The sequence below is a fragment of the Desmodus rotundus genome, chromosome 2 (genome assembly GCF_022682495.2).
Source record: "Desmodus rotundus isolate HL8 chromosome 2, HLdesRot8A.1, whole genome shotgun sequence".
In the NCBI taxonomy this organism is placed as follows: Eukaryota; Metazoa; Chordata; class Mammalia; order Chiroptera; family Phyllostomidae; genus Desmodus; species Desmodus rotundus.
In genome coordinates, this window is record NC_071388.1 from 34128060 (window position 1) to 34147504 (window position 19445).

Below are 19445 nucleotides of genomic sequence, written 5' to 3' on the forward strand. Positions count from 1 at the left end.
GAAGTAACAGCATTGGAACAATTAACATGAGAAGGGGAAATGATAAGAGAGGAGACTCAAGGGACTCATCCCAGCTGGGTGGAAAGTTTTTAGTGGTGAGTAAGAAATGGCTGAATAAAGAAAACCTTGATAGGAGTGGGGGTTGGGAGGAGGGCAGAAGAGGGTTGGTCAAGGGACTCAGGTCAAGTGGTAAAATGTTTTAGACAGTTACTAAGAAATGGGAGAAGTAAAATGGACAGCCCAGAGAGACAGAGATAGAAAGTGTAATCAATAGCTTCAGTGATGTGCAGAATAGAGTGAATAGAAGTAACAAAGATCCAGTTAAAATTCTTAAGTAAAAGAATAATAAGAGTTAAAAGACTGCAGTACTAAAAAATGGGAAGACATAATTCTTTCAATTAGGAAGCACAGTGATTTCTAAGCAAAAATAATTACACCAAAATACATCTTAAACTGTATAATATCAAACAAGGACATATTTTAAAAGCACCAGAAATAAAAGATTATCCACAAAGAAATGAAGATTGACTTCTCAATAGCAAAGATACAGTCAGATGCAGTAAAATAAAACTTCGAAGTGTTAACTTTTCAATTTAGAATTCTATGTTCAGCTGACTGTTATGCAAGAACCAGAGTGAATTAGAGATATTTTAGACAATCAGAGACAGAGTTTGCTACCAATAGACCCTCCCTTGCTATCTATAAAGAATAAAATAAATTCAGAATGACTGAAGTGTAAGAAACATTAGTAGGCACGTATATAAGACAACTATAGATAAATGTTGGCCATGTGAAAACAACTATCACTATAATAACTAATTTTGGGAGTAAGGGGAAAATCAAGTTAGAATAAAAATATGGGATTTATATGTTTGGGGGTAATTTTAGTTAAAATATTCTAAGACCTGTATCTTGTTGAGTAAACATGATTATTAAAAATTTTAATTCTGTTATCTATGCATATTAAAATGTCAAACATAATCTTGAAAAAAACAAACATAAGTTATATTTGAAAACCTGTAGACAGAAAAAATAAAGAAAAAAATCTTGAATAATATAAAAGAAGGAAAGACAAGAGGGGAAAAACCTCATGGAATAAAAAGCCCATAACATAGCAGAAATAAACTACATCAGCAAACATTTATTTAGCACTTACTGTGTGCCAGGTGCTATTTAAGCCAATGGATATATCAGTGAACAAAACAGACAAAAATTTCTGTATTTCAGAAACTTACAAACTGGATGAAAAACTTAATCAAGTCAGGAATTGTTAAAAGACAGAGACTGATTAAATAAATAAGTAAATAAATAAATGTTTGGTTATGTGTTATTTTTAAGAGACTATCAAATAAAAAGCACAAAATGTTGAAAGTAAAAGAATGTGAAAAATAAATTTCTGAAAAATACTAATAAGAATAAACTAGTGTTTTTATATTAATATCAGATAAATATATGTTAATACAAAAAGCATTATTAAGGCCAGAGAGCATAATTACTTAATGATAATATACAATTGATAAGGGAAGTTTAACAATATTTAAAATACATGCACTTTAAGTCAAAAGTTAAAAGTAAAATTGATAAAACTATTAGAATAAACTAACAAATTCATCACCATTGTTGATTACTTTAACATTTTTTCTATATATTGATTAATCAGGCAGATAAAAAATTAGTGGCTAATCCAGAAAACAGGGGTAATTTTCAAGCTTAAACTAATGGGCACATAAAAAATCTGCATCTGACAATGAGCAGTCTTTACAACAAGTGATTCTGGGAAACCTGGAAATTCACATGTAAAACAATGGAGTTGGAGACTTACCCTACACTGTATATACAAATTAACTAAAAATGAACAAAAGGTATAAATATAAGAGCTAAAACTATTAACATTTTAGAAGAATACACAGGTGAAAAACTTCATTACATTGGAAATGGTGATGATTTTTGAACATGGCACCAAAAGCACAGAAATCAAGAGAAAAAATTAGATATATTGGATGTCATCAAAATTTAAAACTTGTGCTTCAAAAGACACCATCCAGTGAGAAAGCAACCTATGAAATGGGAGAAAATTTTTGGAAAACATGTATCTGATGAGGAGTTAATGTCCAGAATATATAAAGAACCCCTACAACTCAATGACAACAACAAAATAACTCAAGTAAAACGTGGGAACCGATTTGAATAGACATTTCTCTAAAGAAGATATGCAATGGCCAATAAGCACATAGAAAATGCTCAACATCACTAACACAAAGAAATTCAAATCAAAACCACAATGAGACACTACTTCTCACCCATTAGGATGGCTATTAAAAATGAAACAAAATAACTAGTATGGGGCATATATATGTGTGTGTGTGTATACATACGCACATATGGGCTCTCTCTATATATGTATATATGACTGATACTTGTTATATGATTCAGCAATTTTACTTCCAGATATATTGTTTAATGCAAAACATATAAAAGAGTATTCATAATAGCATTTTTTAATAATAGCCACAAACTGGAAATAGCTCAAATGTTTATATCTAGCGGAATACATATATAAATTTTGTAGTATTCATATAATGGAATATTACATAGCAATAAAGATGAACCAACTAAAGCCCAGAGCTTTGTGCAACACGGATGCATTTCATAAACAAAGATTGAGCAATAAGAGCCAGATGTAACTCTGTGATTTCATATATACACTGTTTCAAAGCAGGCAAATTAAAGTTCAGAGTTTAGAAATGAATAGTTAAGTGATAACTCTGTAAAGAAAAGTAGGGGAGTCATTATTCTAATGATCAAGACAGTAATCACGTTGGTGGAGGCAGGGAGTGGTCTCGGACTGGGAAGAGGCCAGCCGAGGATATATGGAGTGCGTGCAATGTTGTATTTTTTGACCTGATGTTCTGTCATAATCAGTTAACATGTGTATTTGTTTTATGAATTTTTATATGTGTAGTATTTCAAAATAAAGTGTTTTAAAGAATAAAAGAAAAAATGCAAATGCTTGGATGAGACTCTATTTTAGGTGTAAAACTCAGTGATCATCTGTGGACCGACCACGGGGTCATCAAGAAACACTACTAAGGTGGAAGTTAAGTGTGAGCCAAGTATTAAAGCAGAAGTAAATAGGACCCAAAAGCTGAATATGCGAAACTAAATTTAAAAAAGGGTAACACTACAAAATCGAAATGTCTAAGTCTGTGTAAAATCCACATGTAGAATTTAAAATCAAGAAAGTAGAGACATTGTTTTACATGAGTGTCTTGTATTTTTTTTACTTATTATAATTTAAAAAATTAATCATGTTTTACTTTTTAATCACTGTTGACATTACAATAGTACATTAGTTTCAGGAGTACACCCCAGTGATTAGACACTAATATAAATTACTAAGTGATTGTCCCAGTAAATCTCGTACCCATCCAACACCATACAGAGTTATTAGAATATTATTGACTCTATTTCCTGTGCTGTACTTTACATCCCCACGCCTATTCCATTACTACAAATTTGTACTTCTTAGTCCTTTACTTTTTTTACCCAACTCCCCAACCCTCCTCCCATCTGGCAACTTAAAATATTCTATGAATCTATGAATCTTATTTCTGTTCTGTTCGATCATTCATTTTGTTTTTTAGATTCAATAGTTGATAGATATACAGGGTCTGGCAGAACTAATGCCTGCTTGCGTGTGGTTGGTAGGGTAATAATATAGGTGTGACAATTTATAGTTTTAATTTGAACATTTCACCTAAAATGTCATATGGTGTGCTTGAGTGTGATATTGTTATATTACAGAATTATATTCTTATGATTTCACAATAAAAGATTTTGTAATAAAAAAGGGATATTTTTTTGTGCCAGACTCTGTACATTTATTGCCATTTTATTGTTCATGTTTTTGATCTTTTAAAAAATGGTTTTCTTCTTCTTAAAGAAGGCTCTTAACATTTCATGTAATACTGGTTTGGTGGTGACGATTTCTACCTTTTTCTTCTCTGGGAAGCTCTTAATATGTCCTCTGATTTTAAATGCTAGCTTTGCTGGTTAATCTTGGTTGTACATCCTTGTTTTTCATAACTTTGAATATTTCTTGCTAATCTTTTCTGACTTGTAAAGTTTCTGTTGAGAAATCAGCTGACCATCTTGTGGGCGCTTCCTTGTAGGTAACTAACTGCTATGCTCTCGACACTTTTGAGATTCTATTTTTCTTTAACTTTTGGCAATTTAATTATGATGTATCTTGGTTTGAAGCTCTTTGGATTCACCTTGTTTGGGACTTTGCACTTCCTGGACTTGTATTTCTATTTCCTTCACAAGGTTAAGGAAGTTTTCTGTCATTATTTTTTAATAGGTTTTCAGTTTCCTTTCTTTTTTTATTGTTTACACTATTATAGATGTTCCCCATCCCTCCCTCCTTTGACATCCTTCCTTTCTCTTCTCCTTCTGGCACCCCCATGATGCAAATATTTATACACTAAAAGTTGTCCCAGAGATTCCTTACATTAGCTTTGTTTTATTTTATTTTTTTGTGTTCTTTTTCCGTTTTGTTGTCTGGTTCATTTTTTTTTTTCTTCCTTATGTTCCAAATTGCTGTTTTAATTCCCAGCTTCATCTATTTTACTGTTGATTCCCTATAAAATATTCTTCATTTCAGTTAGTATATCCTTCATTTTGGACTGGTTCTTTTTTATGGTTTCCATGTCCTTTTTTTTATGCTGTTGAAGTTCTAAGTTTATCTGTTCCTCCCCTAAATTCATTGAGTATCCTTATAACCAGTGTTCTAACTCTGTATCTATTAGGTTGCTCGTCTCTATTTTATTTAGTTTTTTTTCTGGAGTTTTGTTCTGTTCTTTTATTGAGAGTTTTCTCATCATTTTGGCAGCCTGCCTATGTTTGTGTCTGTGTGTTAGGTAGAGCTGGTACATCTCCTGGGTTTGGTAAAGTGGCTTAATGTAGTAGGTCTCCTGCAAGGCCCAGTGGCACAGCCTCCCCATTCACCCAATGTGAGCACTCCAGTTGTGTTCCCCTGCCATGTGGGCTGTGTACAATCTTCAGTTATAGTTGAGCCTTGATTTCTGTTGGCATGTCAGGCCAGTCAGCTGCAATGATTGGCTGTGACCACCATGGAGGATCAGCTGGGCAGGGACCCACCCCACAGATCAAGATTTACTTTAGATCCTTGAGTGTATTGCTCATGGAGGTGGTTGGGTGGTACTTTCACATGGCCTGAAGCTGTCCACTAGGTGCAATGGCTCTGGGGCCTTCTAGGAGAGGCGGGTCACGGTCAGCTACTGCCTGTGTTCTGCCTGGGGCCATCTGGCATGAGCTACATACAAAGTGAGCTGCAGATGGCTGCTAGGTTTGTGCTGGGCTTGAAGGTGCCAGGAAAGGCCAGGATATAAACCAAGGTTGGTTGTCACTAGTGCCAGTCTTCAGACCACTTGGTGAGAGGTGTGAGGCATGCCAAGGCCAGATGCTCCTTGTTTGAGATGTTTTAGGAAAGTCTGAAACATGAGCCAAGATAGGCCACTTGTATGGAAAAAACACTGGAAACAGCTTGGGTGGGCCTACGAGTTGGTAGGATGGTGTCTCAGGGAATCACCAGGGCGGGGCGTACTGTGTGAGTCAGGTAGATGGAGACTTAAATATGACACCTGCCTGCCAGCTCTGTTGTGGGGGGGGGGAGGGGGAGTGCTCAGGAAAAGAACAATGGCCTCTGCCAGCACTTTTGCCTGGGAGAAAGCTGCCCCTCCACTCTCACCTTTACATCAGATAATCTAGTTCCTCCCCATTTGTCCCTGGTGGCTGTTGAACTGCTGCCCCAGGGATGGAATTCAAAGGGAGTGAGTCTGAGTAAGTCTGTGCATGGGCTCCAGATGCCCTCTGTTTCCCTCAGCCATAACCCCCTCTGCTTTTTATAGCCAGAAGTTATGGGAACTTCTCTTTTCAGCACTGGCACCCTGGGCTCGGCGGTCTGGTGTGAGGTGGGTAACCTTGGTTCCTCAGGGGAGACCACTGCAGCAGAGATATCCCTCCCAATTTTTATCCACCACACGTGGGTTGGGGATCCACCTATTCTGCATCTCCACCCATCTACCATTTTCAGTGTGGCTTGTTTATATCCTTAGTTGTAGGACTTCTATTCAGCTAGATTTCAGGTAGTTCTGAAAGATGGTTGTTTTGTAGTTTAATTGTGTATTTGATGTGGTTGTGGTAGGATGCCCAGTCTTTAGGGATTTTCATGCTTGGCTGCATGGTTTATTAGATAGGAGTACTTAATGATTGGCTACAATATTACAGAATGGCTAGATTAGACAACAGAAGTAAGTGTTTCAAGAAAAACCAAGTCCTAACACCTTTACCTCACTACTCCCTTACCTGCTAAAGTTAGCTGTCTATTTTGAAATGGTTATGAAGCTTTTTTTTTTTTTAATGCAGTCTAGGGTAACTGGTGATGGATAAAAAGTCTAAGAAACTGGTATAACTACCAAGACTGACACTAGAAAGGGACTAATCTGTCTATTTATGGGGGAATGAATTGGAAGAGTGTATCTGGATTTCTTATGAGGAGGGAAGACTTGGATGGAAACTGCTATTTGTGTGTGTGTGTATTGGGGCTTACTGAGCATTCTGAATACAATATCTGTGATACCTGCTTCCTGCACATATCTCATTCCAGCTGCTCTTTGCCCCAACCCATTGATTGTTCTTGAGAGGCTACATTAAAAATTTATATTACTTCAACTTATTTTTGGACTATTGACTTGTATTTTCAAACTGCAACCCTGCCTGTCTTCAGTCAGGTCACAAAGAAAACATGTGAGGCAGGATGTGTGACAGCTCCAGGGAGGTCCAGGAGGAAGCCAATCAAAGAAGGTGAGAGACATGAGACGATGGGGACCAGAGGCAAACAGTGCTGGGACCGGCCACTGCAAAGGACAAGTGAACTGCTCGTTGAGCAGTGTTTACTTTCGTAAGATAGAACAATGCCAGGATACCACATGTCCTGTTGGGAAGGCCAACACTTTAATATTTAAGAATAGAGACCGTAGCTCCATGTGTGAGGGGTTTTGTTACTTTGGGAATGATCCTCTGTTTCTAACAAGAATTCAGTGGTGCAGATATGAGATGATTTATCGTCCTTATAACCAATCTGGCTATAACATTTTCATAATAATATTGGGGATGTAGTTTCTTTAATTTTATAACCTCTTCTGTTTGAGAAAGTGTCGTATAAGGAGGAAAACAGTCTGATCTTGAAAACTCTTGATCATGATAAAATTATAATATTTTAAAGAAGAAAGAATAAAATGAGAAATTTTAACTTCGTCTTTAGAGAGCATAAGAATGTATTATCCTTACTGGTAAGTGATGACTGAACAAGAACAAGGTTATAAATTTCAGTGAAAAGCAATTTTTAAAGGTCTATTTTAAAACAATATATTATTTCTCTGAACATACAAATTCACTCTTGGGAGTTAAATTACATTGGAAAGACAAAATATGACTCTATCCACCTAAGTGTTAAAGTAATTGATATCTTATCCAGAAAACTTTTCTATTAAACATTACTAACCACAAATCCATTACTGAATATTTATTTATTTAGCCAATAAATCTTGACATTTTCATCAAGAGGAGACAGGATATGCTTATTGTATTACTTTATTATTATTAAAATACAACCATGCAAGAATAAGAATTATACAGAATTGCATTATTTCACTGGAATATATGAATAGAAATCTCAAGCAAAATCTTTATAAATGAAAACATAATAATTCTGGGGCTGGTGAATTATTATTTGCTTTATATACCCTGACTACTCTGCATGAATCAAACTGGATTTTTCCTTAAATAAGAAAAATGAATAGCTACAGTGCTAAAAATTCAGTGATTTTTTTCTCCATGAAACATAATGTAATACAGCTCTATTATAAGATGGATTTAAGATTTTAGTGGGTCTTACCATATTCCCCAAATAGCAAAGGATGCACAGTAAGTTCTTGGGGATGTACAAGGCTGGTTGTCCCGTAAGATAGATGTGAATCTTAACTACCCCCCTCACTCTTACTCTCAACTTAGAGGTTATAAGGACAATATAGTCCTAGCACTTATCTGAAGTGGGTTTTTCTCATAATAAATAACTAATTTAGCTGGCATATTTAATTAAAAAATTAACATATGTAGGGTTTACATATTTAAAAGTGCATTTATTTTTATAGCTTTTCCCCCTTTGAATCTGTTTTTCATGTGAAAATTCCTGATGAGGGTAAACGAATTGGCGGCTGGCTACAGAGAACACACTTGCTGGGGGACCTCTTTCGTGAGTGAGTTCTCTTTCTGCTCAGCACCACCGCCTCTGCCAGCTACTGCTGGGCTCACAGCACTGTCACATGACCAAGGAGTAATGAGTTCAATGCTATCTAGGCTTGATGAAGGTGACCTGGAGTTTGGCCGAGTTTCTGGGTTGGAGATTTGTCTGCCAGCCCCTGCTGGGAGAATTAAATGTGTTAGTCTCCAAGTTTTAATGATAATAGCTACTTATCCAGGAAAACTTTGATAGGTTGACTTCTCATCCAAGATCTTCCAGGTACAGATATTATGACCTTCATCTGTTATTACAGATATAATATTATATATATGTGATATTATAGAGAGTATGACTATTTAGATGAGCTCTATAATTTAGAAATTCCTACTATGGCTTCAGTTTCTCTTGCTGCAATGAAGACTACCCAGTAGTGTTGTATCTTTCATGGGGCATCAGTGTCTCTCCTGAAATGTTATCTTTCTGGGTGAGTACAAACACATGAATATAAGAGCATCCATCTGTAGTTGTCTGCAGAAGGATGAGTGAGTGTGAGGTAGAAAAGAACGTGCACAAACTCAGTGTTTCTGAGAATGGAATTGCTGGCATATGGAGGAGTGTTTATTCAGTCACTGAGTTCCCATGAATTCATTGTGTCCATTGTAGAAGGTGTAGTAAGCTGCTTACTTGTTATGATGTAAGGCAGTGTGTTAGTTAGAATAAAGCTACCTGATTTAACAAACAACCCCTAAATCTCAGTGATCAAAGACAATTTTGCTCATGTGAGTATTCAATGGGTGATCTTCCACATGGTCATTCAGGGAATCAAGAAGCCAGGGATCCAGGCTTCTTTTGTGTTGTGACTTCTTTAGTTTCATCGTCCTATCCACTTAGTCAGTGGCTAGGGAGAGTCCTGTATGGTACGGTGTTACGGGCCAGGCCTGGAGGTGGCATTCATTATTTCTGTCCATATTCCATTGGCCGTTATCCAGCCATAAGCCTCACATAACTGTAAGGGAGGCTAAAATATATTCTAGTTGCATGCATTCGGGGAAAAATGGTTTGGTAAACAACTAGCCACTATTTTGCTACTTTTGGTGGCAGGGACTTCTATTTCCAAACTGCTGCCTTCTTTGTTTTCTCCTCCATCATTCTTTTAATTAGTGTCAGCCTTTCACTGCACAATTAGAACTTAGGTTGTAATTGAAAATATCACCTAGAACTTATAGTCAAATATTTATCCCGAAGCTTAAATTAATAAAGTCAGATCTTTTCTTAGGAACAGCTATATTCTAGCACCACCTAGAATAGTGTCTGGAATATATGTTTGATAAATGTATGAGTAGATGAACAAACCGCCCATCTTTACTTTAGAACCTCCTCTTGTCCAGAGGATCTTGGGATTCTGGTGCATGAAGAAAAGGGGAAGAGAAATGGCAGAATAACATAGCAAGCTGGAGAGAGGGCTAAGACTATTTCTAGTCTCTAGTGGAGTAGAGAGGATTTCTAGAGGAACATTCAGTAGGAGACTGGGTTCACAAGTCAGCATTCTGACAAAGAGATAGAGAGTGGCTCTAAATTGGGCCAACTTGTGTCATAGGGGTGGTTCCTCTATATATAAAGAAGCACCTACACCATGAGGAAGCACAGCAAACTCATACAGGTGCCCTTGAGTCATCAATATGTCACATGAATGAGCCCATCATTGGCTCTGCTCAAGCCAGCAGAGCTGATCTCAAGTTGCACTAACCATGCAATCAGCAGCTGCGTCAACCTGCACCGACTTCAAAAAGGGACTCTTTCCTCACACGCTCTCTGCCCCCTTTGAACAATGGGTACATTTGAGTCCTGTGAAAGTTGAAACCAGACCAGGGGGAGAAGAAAATCCCCCTTCTGGGGTGGAGAAGAAAGCTAATGAATTTGATTAGATAGTTAACTGAAGAGAGACTAAGTGATTGCATGGGATGAGATGGAATATATGTGGGAAGACCAAAGACGAATATGTACAGGTAAAAACAGTCTTACGTTTTAAATGTCTGCCATGTGATTGTCCAGTCATGCCTGCTACATGACTATTTGTTGAACTATATACCCAAACAAATTTTTGACAGGATAGAAGCTGCTTAAATTCTATCTACAAGGTGGATAGAAGGAAAATCCTGGTTTTGGGGCAGTGCCAGCAAAACAAGGTAGCTCCTCTTCCAGGCCCTATCCCCCTAGTGTGACTCACTTTCAAACTATTGCCTTTGGCTATCCAATGCCGGCCAAAACTGCCACTCTGCACCTCCTGTGAAAGGTATCCAGATGCTAAAGATAGCACTTCACCTTCCCTTTTCTTATGCTTTGTGCCTTAATTCACCTTGGAATCACCTGGGGGGAAAAGAAGCCAAACTACTAAGACTGCCCACATACTGTTATCGACACTGGTTTCACCATCATTTCACCAATGGGTTTGGGGGGTAGGCTTTAATCATTTGCAACAGAGGCAAGTCACGCCATCAGTGCAATTAGCCCAAAGAACAGGTTCTACAGAGAAAAACCTAAACAATCCCAAAGAAATTTAAAAGTCTAGACTGCCTTTTTGTCTCCCTTTCTTCCTCTAGAAGCTGTGTCTTTTCTCTCTGAGTTCTTATATAGAGCTGTCATACTCCAGCAATTAGTAGTTATAAAATAATAGAAACATTCATTAATAACTTCTCATTATCTTCTCTTCCAAAGTATAATATCCTTCAGCATGAGTCATCTTGCCAACAGATCATAATTCATGTTGATAACAGGTTTGATAGAGTTACATGAGACGTGAGTCTGGCTCATTAATGTTATTATTGTTTTTAAACTATCAGTAACAACAGTGCTTCCTAAGTATTAATTAATCTTCATGCCTTCTCTGTGAATAAGTTAAATATAACTAAACTCGTTCCACCTGTAGAGTAGACAAACTGGTGGCCAACTGGCGATCTCCTCAGTGAATCTCTCTCCTCATTACCAAAGAGCTGAGAATAAAATGGAAGTAGCTGAATCTGATTCAGTTTCCATGACACTGGATGGACATGACTTTTGTTTGCTGTCAGTGCTCCCCCAAACTCCATTAAGGTATCCATAATAAAATAATAAATGATTTAGAACAATTAACAAAAGAATGTAAGCTCTAAAACATTTTTTTCTGTGCTCTTGCACAATGCTCAAACGAAATAAGCATCAATGGTCCTGTGAGCGTGCATAGCATGTTTCTCTTCCCTTTGTCTGCCCTCCTTTATTCCTCCATTATTCCTTAGGGATTCACTATTTAATCACCACCGGTTAGATTTATTTACTACATTTCTTCTGAAGAGCTTGAGGTACAGTAGGAAAAAAAGGACTTCATGGGACCTAAATTTAATGCTTCGATTTCATCTCTGCTCCTCCTATCAGGTGGAAATAATGTAGCTCCATGGCAAAGACATGGGTTCAAATCCAAGGCCACTGATTTACTATTCATCTTTGAAAAAGCTATTTGTTTTCTCTGATTGTTGTTTTCTTGTCTCTAATTGAGAATCATCTTACTCACTTCAAAAGTTATGGAAGTACCAAGAGATAATGGATGTAGAGTATAAGGCATATTAAAAGTGATCACAACTGAGTACATTATTTATCATATAAATCAGTGACTGGGCCTCAAAGCCCCCCAAAAAAGCATGAAGGGGCATTAACACGAGGGTGTGATATTAGTCACACACATTTAGAGATTTTGCTTGACATGGTAACTGTTGTTAAGAACTATTAATTTAGTACAAGAAAATCCATGTCTTAATTCAGAATAACACTTGGTATGTAGTAGATAGTAAAAGTATTTTTGAGTGAATGAATAAAAGCAAATGGCTTCCAAATACAAAAAGAGGAAAAAAGGAACAATACCAGTGTCGTGTCCTCTACCCACACTTGGCTATCCACGTCTCATCTGGATACTAGTGTTCCAAGAACACAAGGAAGGAGGGAGGTCTGAGGTGTGAGGTAGATGGAGGAAGGAAAACAGAAATAGCAGGAGCAGGCACTGGGAAAACAATCCATCTTCAAGAAAATACTATAATCATCTAGTTTAATGATGAAGGATATGGGGGATCTTCTCTTCCAAAGTATAATAGGTTATTCCAAAGGTTATTCCTTTATTATTAAAAAGCTTAGTGTGTCTAGGTTTTATCCCTCATTTTAAGATATAGAAACATGATGGTACAGGAATATTGCAGTAGACCCCTAGCGTTAGACCTGCTTAAAGCCTTGAAATAACTTCCCAGTTATGCTCCTAGATTAAAACACCATACCCCTAAAACTGAAACAATAGACAAATAAGCCAGAAAGTGGTTCTCTATTTCTTTTAATGAAAATAAAGTACCCGTTGACAACTTGAAGATATTGAATCTTACCTGTGTAGATATATTCCACATATGCAGGATGAGTTTTTGTGAAAACTTCTTTCACTTTTTCTACTTTATCAGCTTTGATTTTTGCTGCAAATGGTGTGTACATAACGGAGAATGATTCCGCCCTGGTGATGGCTTCTTCAATCATGGCCTGGGAACAAGCAAACAACACACTTGGCATCAATAACAGCGCATGACTTTTGAAGAATGTAAAATAATATAATCACCTTTATGGATGATTTAAAAATCTATATACTGTACTGGGAAGATAACATATTTTGTCTTGAATATTCATTAGAATGAAATTTTAATTAGTTCTGGAAATACTATTCATATTAAGAAAACCAATTAAATGAGAAAGTTTGTAAACAGACACCTCTAAACTGAACTTGCTTTAAGATAAAAATAAAAATTCTATTTTCTAAGGTATCATTTTTTCCTTGATTTAAAAAATTGAATTCTTAAGTCTAACATAATTATCTTACAAACAGACATTAATGAGCAATTTGTACTTAAAAACCACTAATTGAAGTATCTAGATCTAAGTATTTTGTATAAATAACAGACAGACTAGACAAACCAGGTTTTTTTTCTCCCAATACTGGAGAAAGCCTTCCAGAACAAGAAAAGCCTTTTCCACTTCTTCCCAGCAAATCTTCCCTTCTCTCCAGATCACAAGAGCTATGTGGGATGAATTTGCCTATGTAAATTTTAGGAATTTCTTTAAATTTTTTCTGTTCACATGTCATTCTTGGTAAAGCCTGCCATCATCCTGAACTTCCTGCTTTAAGTATGTCAATTATTATTTGAAACAGACCAAAAAGAAAATTACAAGAAATTTTAAAAAGATTTTATTTTTTCCTATAACTTTGCCTTCTAATGCGGCTTGAACACTGAATTACAAGTGGAATAGTTATCTCATTTTCCACTTATTTTTCTTTTTTAAAAAATATATTTATTGATTATGCTATTACAGTTGTCCCATTTCCCCCCATTCCACTCCATCCTGCCCACCCCCTCCCACCCACATTCCCCCCCTATAGTTACTTATAAGTTCTTTGGCTTCTACATTTCCTACAGTATTCTTACCCTTCCCCTGTCTATTTTCCACCTATCATCTATGCTACTTATTCTCTGTACCTTTCCCCCCCCTCCCCCTCCCATTCCCCTATTGACAACCCTCCATGTGATCTCCATCTCTATGGTTCTGTTCCTGTTCTAGTTGTTTGCCTAGTTTGCTCTTCTTTTTGTTTTAGGTGTGGTCGTTAATAACTGTGAGTTTGCTGTCATTTTTACTGTTCCTATTTTTGATCTTCTTTTTCTTAGGTAAGTCCCTTTAACATTTCATATAATAAGGGCTTGGTGATGATGAACTTCTTTAACTTGACCTTATCTGAGAAGCACTTTATCTTCCCTTCCATTCTAAATGATAGCTTTGCTGGATACAGTAATCTTGGATGTAGGTCCTTGCGTTTAATCTTGGGTAATGTAATTATGATGTGCCTTGGTGTGTTCCTCCTTGGGTCCAGCTTCTTTGGGACTCTCTGAGCTTCCTGGACTTCCTGGAAGTCTATTTCCTTTGCCAGATTAGGGAAGTTCTCCTTCATTATTTGTTCAAATAAGTTTTCAATTTTTTGTTCTTCCTCTTCTCCTTGTGGCACCCCTATAATTCGGATGTTGGAACGTTTCAAGATGTCCTGGAGGTTCCTAAGCCTCTCTTCATTTTTCCGAGTTCTTGTTTCTTCCTTCTTTTCTGGTTGGATGTTTCTTTCTTCCTTCTGGTCCACACCGTTGATTTGAGTCCCAGTTTCCTTCGCATCACTATTGGTTCCCTGCACATTTTCCTTTGTTTCTCCTAGCATAGGCTTCATTTTTTCATCTGGTTTTCAAACAGAGTCAGCCAATCCTGTGAGTGTCTTGATAAAAAGACCAGTGTTTTGAACTGTGCATCCGATAGGTTGGCTATCTCTTCCTCGCTTAGTTGTATTTTTTCTGGAACTTTGAAGTGTTCTGTCATTTGGGCCCTTTTTTTTTTTTTTTGTCTTGGCATGTCTGTTACTTTAAGGGGCGGAGCCTTAGGTGTTCCCCGGGGAGGGGTAACTCGGGTCGCTGCGATGAGATGCTGTACGTGGGGGAGGGGCCGAGAGGGAGATATGGAGCCTGCTTCACTCTCCTCCAGATTTCAATCTTTCACTCGGATACCCACAATCAAACTGGGCCCCTCTGGTGCTGGTTCCCGAGTGGGTGGGCCTGTGCACACTCTAGGCCCCTGTGGGTCTCTCCAACGACCTCTCCCGTGAGGCTGGGAGTCTCTCCTGCTGCTGCCCCAACCCCCATGGGCGTTTTCAATCAGAGGTTTGAGGCTTTATTTCCCTGCGCTTGAGCCCTGGGTTGAGCGGTCTGCTTCGCTCCCCACCGTTAGTCCGGTTTATCTGTGTGGGAATGCGGGGCCTCGGGGTGCTACCCACTGCTCTGCCTGCCCTGCTCTCCGCCACTCTGAGTCTGGCCCTCTCGGTTTATCTGTGCGCGAATGTGGGACCGCAGGATCTGCTAGTGCTCGGACTGCCTGCACCGTTGGTCCCACACTCCGCCAGTCTCGGTCCCGCCACAGCCACTCGAGTCCTCTCCACCCCAGTGCCCATCTCCACCCCTCCTACCAGTCTGGATGAATGTTTATTTTTTATTTCCTTGGTGTCGGACCCCCTTGCCGTTCGATTCTCTGTCAGTTCTGGTTGTGTGAGGAGGCGCAGTGTGTCTACCTATGCTGCCATCTTGGTTCTCTCCACTTATTTTTCTTAAAATAAGTTATCTTATTTTTCTAAAAATAGCATAAAAGCATATTATAAAAATATGTATTTATGTATAGGAATGCATTTTCCCCTTGATAACTAAGAGTGTCAAAAACCAATACGGAAAAATAATAGAGTTGAATTTTCTAACAAAGAAAAAAAAACAGTAATTATATTATTATGGTATAGTATTTTGTAAACAAGTTTCTGATTGATAATAAAAGCAATAAGTAGTTGATTCTACTGATTTTAAACTGAGAAGCCTAATTTAACTTATTTATTACCAACTCCATGCCTTTATGACTTCAAATGGCCTCTATGGTCATCTGTATCATGTGTAAAAGAGCAGTTTTGCAGGAATTTTCTGGATGAAAAGGATCCTCCTTTCTAATTAGAAAATGGCGTAAATTTTCTCATTTACATTTTGAATTTGCTGTGGGGTAAATGGCTGACTGGCTGAATGAAAGGACTTACATTGCCCACAGCCCTGTCCTTTCCGGGTGGGAGGAACTGGAAGGAAACAAAGAATACAGTTATGGCACCAGGCCCTGGGGCAGTGCGGAGACAAGGAAGCGATGGGTGCTGTGTGTGCAGCAGGTTTTGGGTGCTGAGGGCTGGGTGCCAATTCTGGAAGTCTACCGCGGGTAACGCAGGCACAGGAGTGGAATTCAGACATGTGGATTAAGAAGTTAAACAAGGTGTTTCTGGTCCTCCAGTAAAAATGAAGCTTTTTTAGATTGAGTAGGAGAATATTTTCTCCAGATTGGTGCTTACATATGTTCATCCCTGGAACCAATCCTGGGATGGCCTGTCCAGACCAAAAAAGCAAGTAGTTGTACCCAGATGCACGTGGAGTGATGTGCTGAAGAGAGAGGCTGTTTTAAACCTCAGTTCTAAGGTCACAATCTGACTTTGCTGCTTTTTTAAAAAAAATTTTATTTGTTTTTAGAGAGAGGAAGAGGGAGGAAGAAAGAGAGGGAAAAAAACATCAGTGTGTGGTTGCCTCTCACCTGGCTCCCACTGGGGACCTGGCCTGCAACCCAGGCATGTACCCTGACTGGGAATCAAACCGGCGACCGTTTGGTTCACAGCCCACACTCAATCCACTGAGTTATACCAGCCAGGGCCTGACTTTATTGTTTTTTGTAAACTGTTAGTTCTTTTATCATTTTGCTCCGGCTGCCTTAACAAACTATCACACATATTCTTATAGTTCCAGAGGCTAGAAGTCCAAGATCAAGGTGTTTGTAGGGTTGACTTCTGAGGTCCTTCTCCTTTCCATTGGCTGTGTAGCTTCTCCCTGTGTTCTCCCGCGGATTTTCACCTGCGCGTGTCTATGCTCTAACCTCCCCTGCTTTCTAGGACCCCAGTTATGCTAGATTAAGGTCCCCCCAAAGATCTCACTTTAACCTAGTTACCCTATTTGCGAATACAATCACAATCCCAGTACAGGGCTGGGGCTTAAGCATATGAACTTTGCGGGACACAGTTCAGCCCGTAATAGTTCCTAAGACCCAAAGAGCTTTTCTGATGGTCTCTTTGAGTGCCTTTAAATTCTGGATCAAAAAATTTAGTGAAGGGATTTAATTCTCTAGTTTTCTTCCAGAAAGACATTAACAGTATCCCCGCAAGACCAAGATAGAAGAAAACACTTTCCCTGTCTCATTTCTTTTCCAACTGCTGGCAGCTTACGTGACTTCTGCAGGGTAGCTGTGCTAAGCCATCTCACAGCAGGGACAGTAAGACTAATGCCCAAAAACCTACACCAGCTTTTTTGCACGCGGCAGAAGTGTGGTTTTTGTGTTGCAGCTTGATCTGCTCATTTAAGGCTTTGCATTCAGGCACTCACGGGGCTCTCCACTTAGGAGGACATGTACAGGAATGCAGCCTCCCCCTCTTCCCACTTGGAACCAGTAGAAATGGCGTCCTTTTGTGGCTTCTGCCCTCTATCTTGAAGATGGGTAAGGAAGTGGCTGAGAGAGCCGTGTGTGTATGTAAGAATAAGAATTGAATTCTCCATGGAGGTAGTTTCTCAAAGCAAATTTTATAGTCCCAAGAATAAATATTGAAAATGAAGTAGGAATGGGGATACAGAAAATGCTTTTGCCAGATCCTGACACATTCTTGCTGTGTTTTAATGAATTAATATTTTTTGTTCTTCTGGAGATAAACAGTCTTGAGACTGAACCTGTCTCACATTGTTCTTGCAAAAGAATGGAGATATCTATATATGTATATATCTTCAATATATATATTTCTAGTACAACATTGAATAACTCCTTAATGAAACAACTTTGGAAGATATTTTAGCTTTATTAAAATCATGGGAATTTAGGGTTTAGATACCAAAATGTCAGGTTTTCATTTTGTGATGGTAATTTAGAGTTGGGCTTGTCTTTCATGAAGAGTCTATTCTATGCATATTGAAAAATTATACTTAAGGATTTAAAAAACTAGAATATTTAGTAATAATTATAGATATCAAAATATAGATTTTAATTCACTATTTATGATTAATCAAAGATTTTCCTAGATTTGAAAATACAATAGAGGAAGAGACCAGATGAGGGTTTACAGCTTGTAAAAAGTAGATGTGCTAAAAATGAAGGCAGATCTGAAATGATAGTTTTCAATTTGACAAAAGTTTTCTGCAATTAAGTCATTATTTCCCAACGTATGAGTTTCTCTGGTGACCATAAGTGTTGCACTACAGAGAATGGGGAGGACAGTTGGTCCACATGCCCTGTTCAGTGTACATTGCTGTTAATTATACTGTGTGTGGGGTAGCTTCCTCTGCTACTCCACACACACACACAAACTTTGAAATTAGGCGTTGAGTACAGGGGTCCTAATAACTCTCCACTGTTATTCTCACATTTATCAAGTTTTGAAGCTTATACTAACATAAACCAAGAGTGTATGTTGGCAGCTCGTTTCCTCTACATACAATAACGTATAATAATTTATCCTAGTACTTCAGCTAAGCAAAAAGAGCCACTTGCTACCTCAGAAATCAACTTGCCTAGGATAACTACATAACAAGACAGTGGGAGAGACAGGGCAAGAGAGATACTCTATCAAGGGTAAAGAAAAAGCAATCAAAGTAGAGGGAAAAGATGACTAGTAAAAGGAGACAAATTTCATCTCCCTCTTCTAAACCCAAGAGGGTTTGTTCTTCCTGGTAAATTTTTAAGAGCACTCAAGGTGTTCAGGAAAAATCAGGCACAAAGTATAAACAAACATTTTCAACATAATGGGATTATGAATTTTTTTCCCTCTCATTTTGCTGGAGGGCTTGAGCAAGTTGTAACCTTTTAACTATGTATCCAAAATGGCTCAGTAAATAGGAATCCTGTCACTTCTAATTAGAAAATGTGATCAAGTTATTATAGGTTATTAGCAAATTATTCCTTTAATGTTCCCAATATCAGGGTTGATCATAATTGCAGCCAATTGCTTTACTTACAAGATTACATCTGGAAGGAAGTTTGCAAATTTTCCAGCCCAATTCACTATATTGGAGATGAATTGTGATTTGGAGAGGCTTAAGCGACTTTTCTAAAGTTGAAGAGCTTCTTATTTCATGGAATTTAGAATTTGGGTCTCAAGAATTATATTGAATATTTTACTTTGTCTTTTGAAAATTATGGTTTTTACCTCCTGGTAAAAGCTTTCATAATAAATATAATTTTAAATTCTAAAATGTTTAGTTTTACAGTGTGTGTGAGTGCTGTAGAATTTTAGAACATACATGTATATATAACCTGGGCACATGGTTAGGCATTTTTCAGATTCCTGTGCAGTTCAGTGTGGCATTGTGCCTGAGAGTGGGCCAATGGGATGTAGGCAGGAATGGTACTCCTTCCAGGCCTAGCCCTCATGTGTGATCCTGCCTAGTATGATCCTCTGTTTCCTTTCCCTATCAGTTGCAGGAAAAGG

The 19445-nt window shown here is 38.0% G+C and overlaps 1 protein-coding gene across 1 annotated transcript in view; it reads right to left on the reverse strand.

The window, feature by feature from the left end:
• Positions 1 to 19445, reverse strand: part of SPATA16 (spermatogenesis associated 16) — a 183180-nt gene that overhangs the window by 38118 nt on the left and 125617 nt on the right. The window contains exon 5 of the mRNA XM_071220230.1: positions 12721 to 12868. Within this exon, the coding sequence (XP_071076331.1) occupies positions 12721 to 12868 (148 nt within the window). The remainder of the gene's footprint in view (positions 1 to 12720; positions 12869 to 19445) is intronic.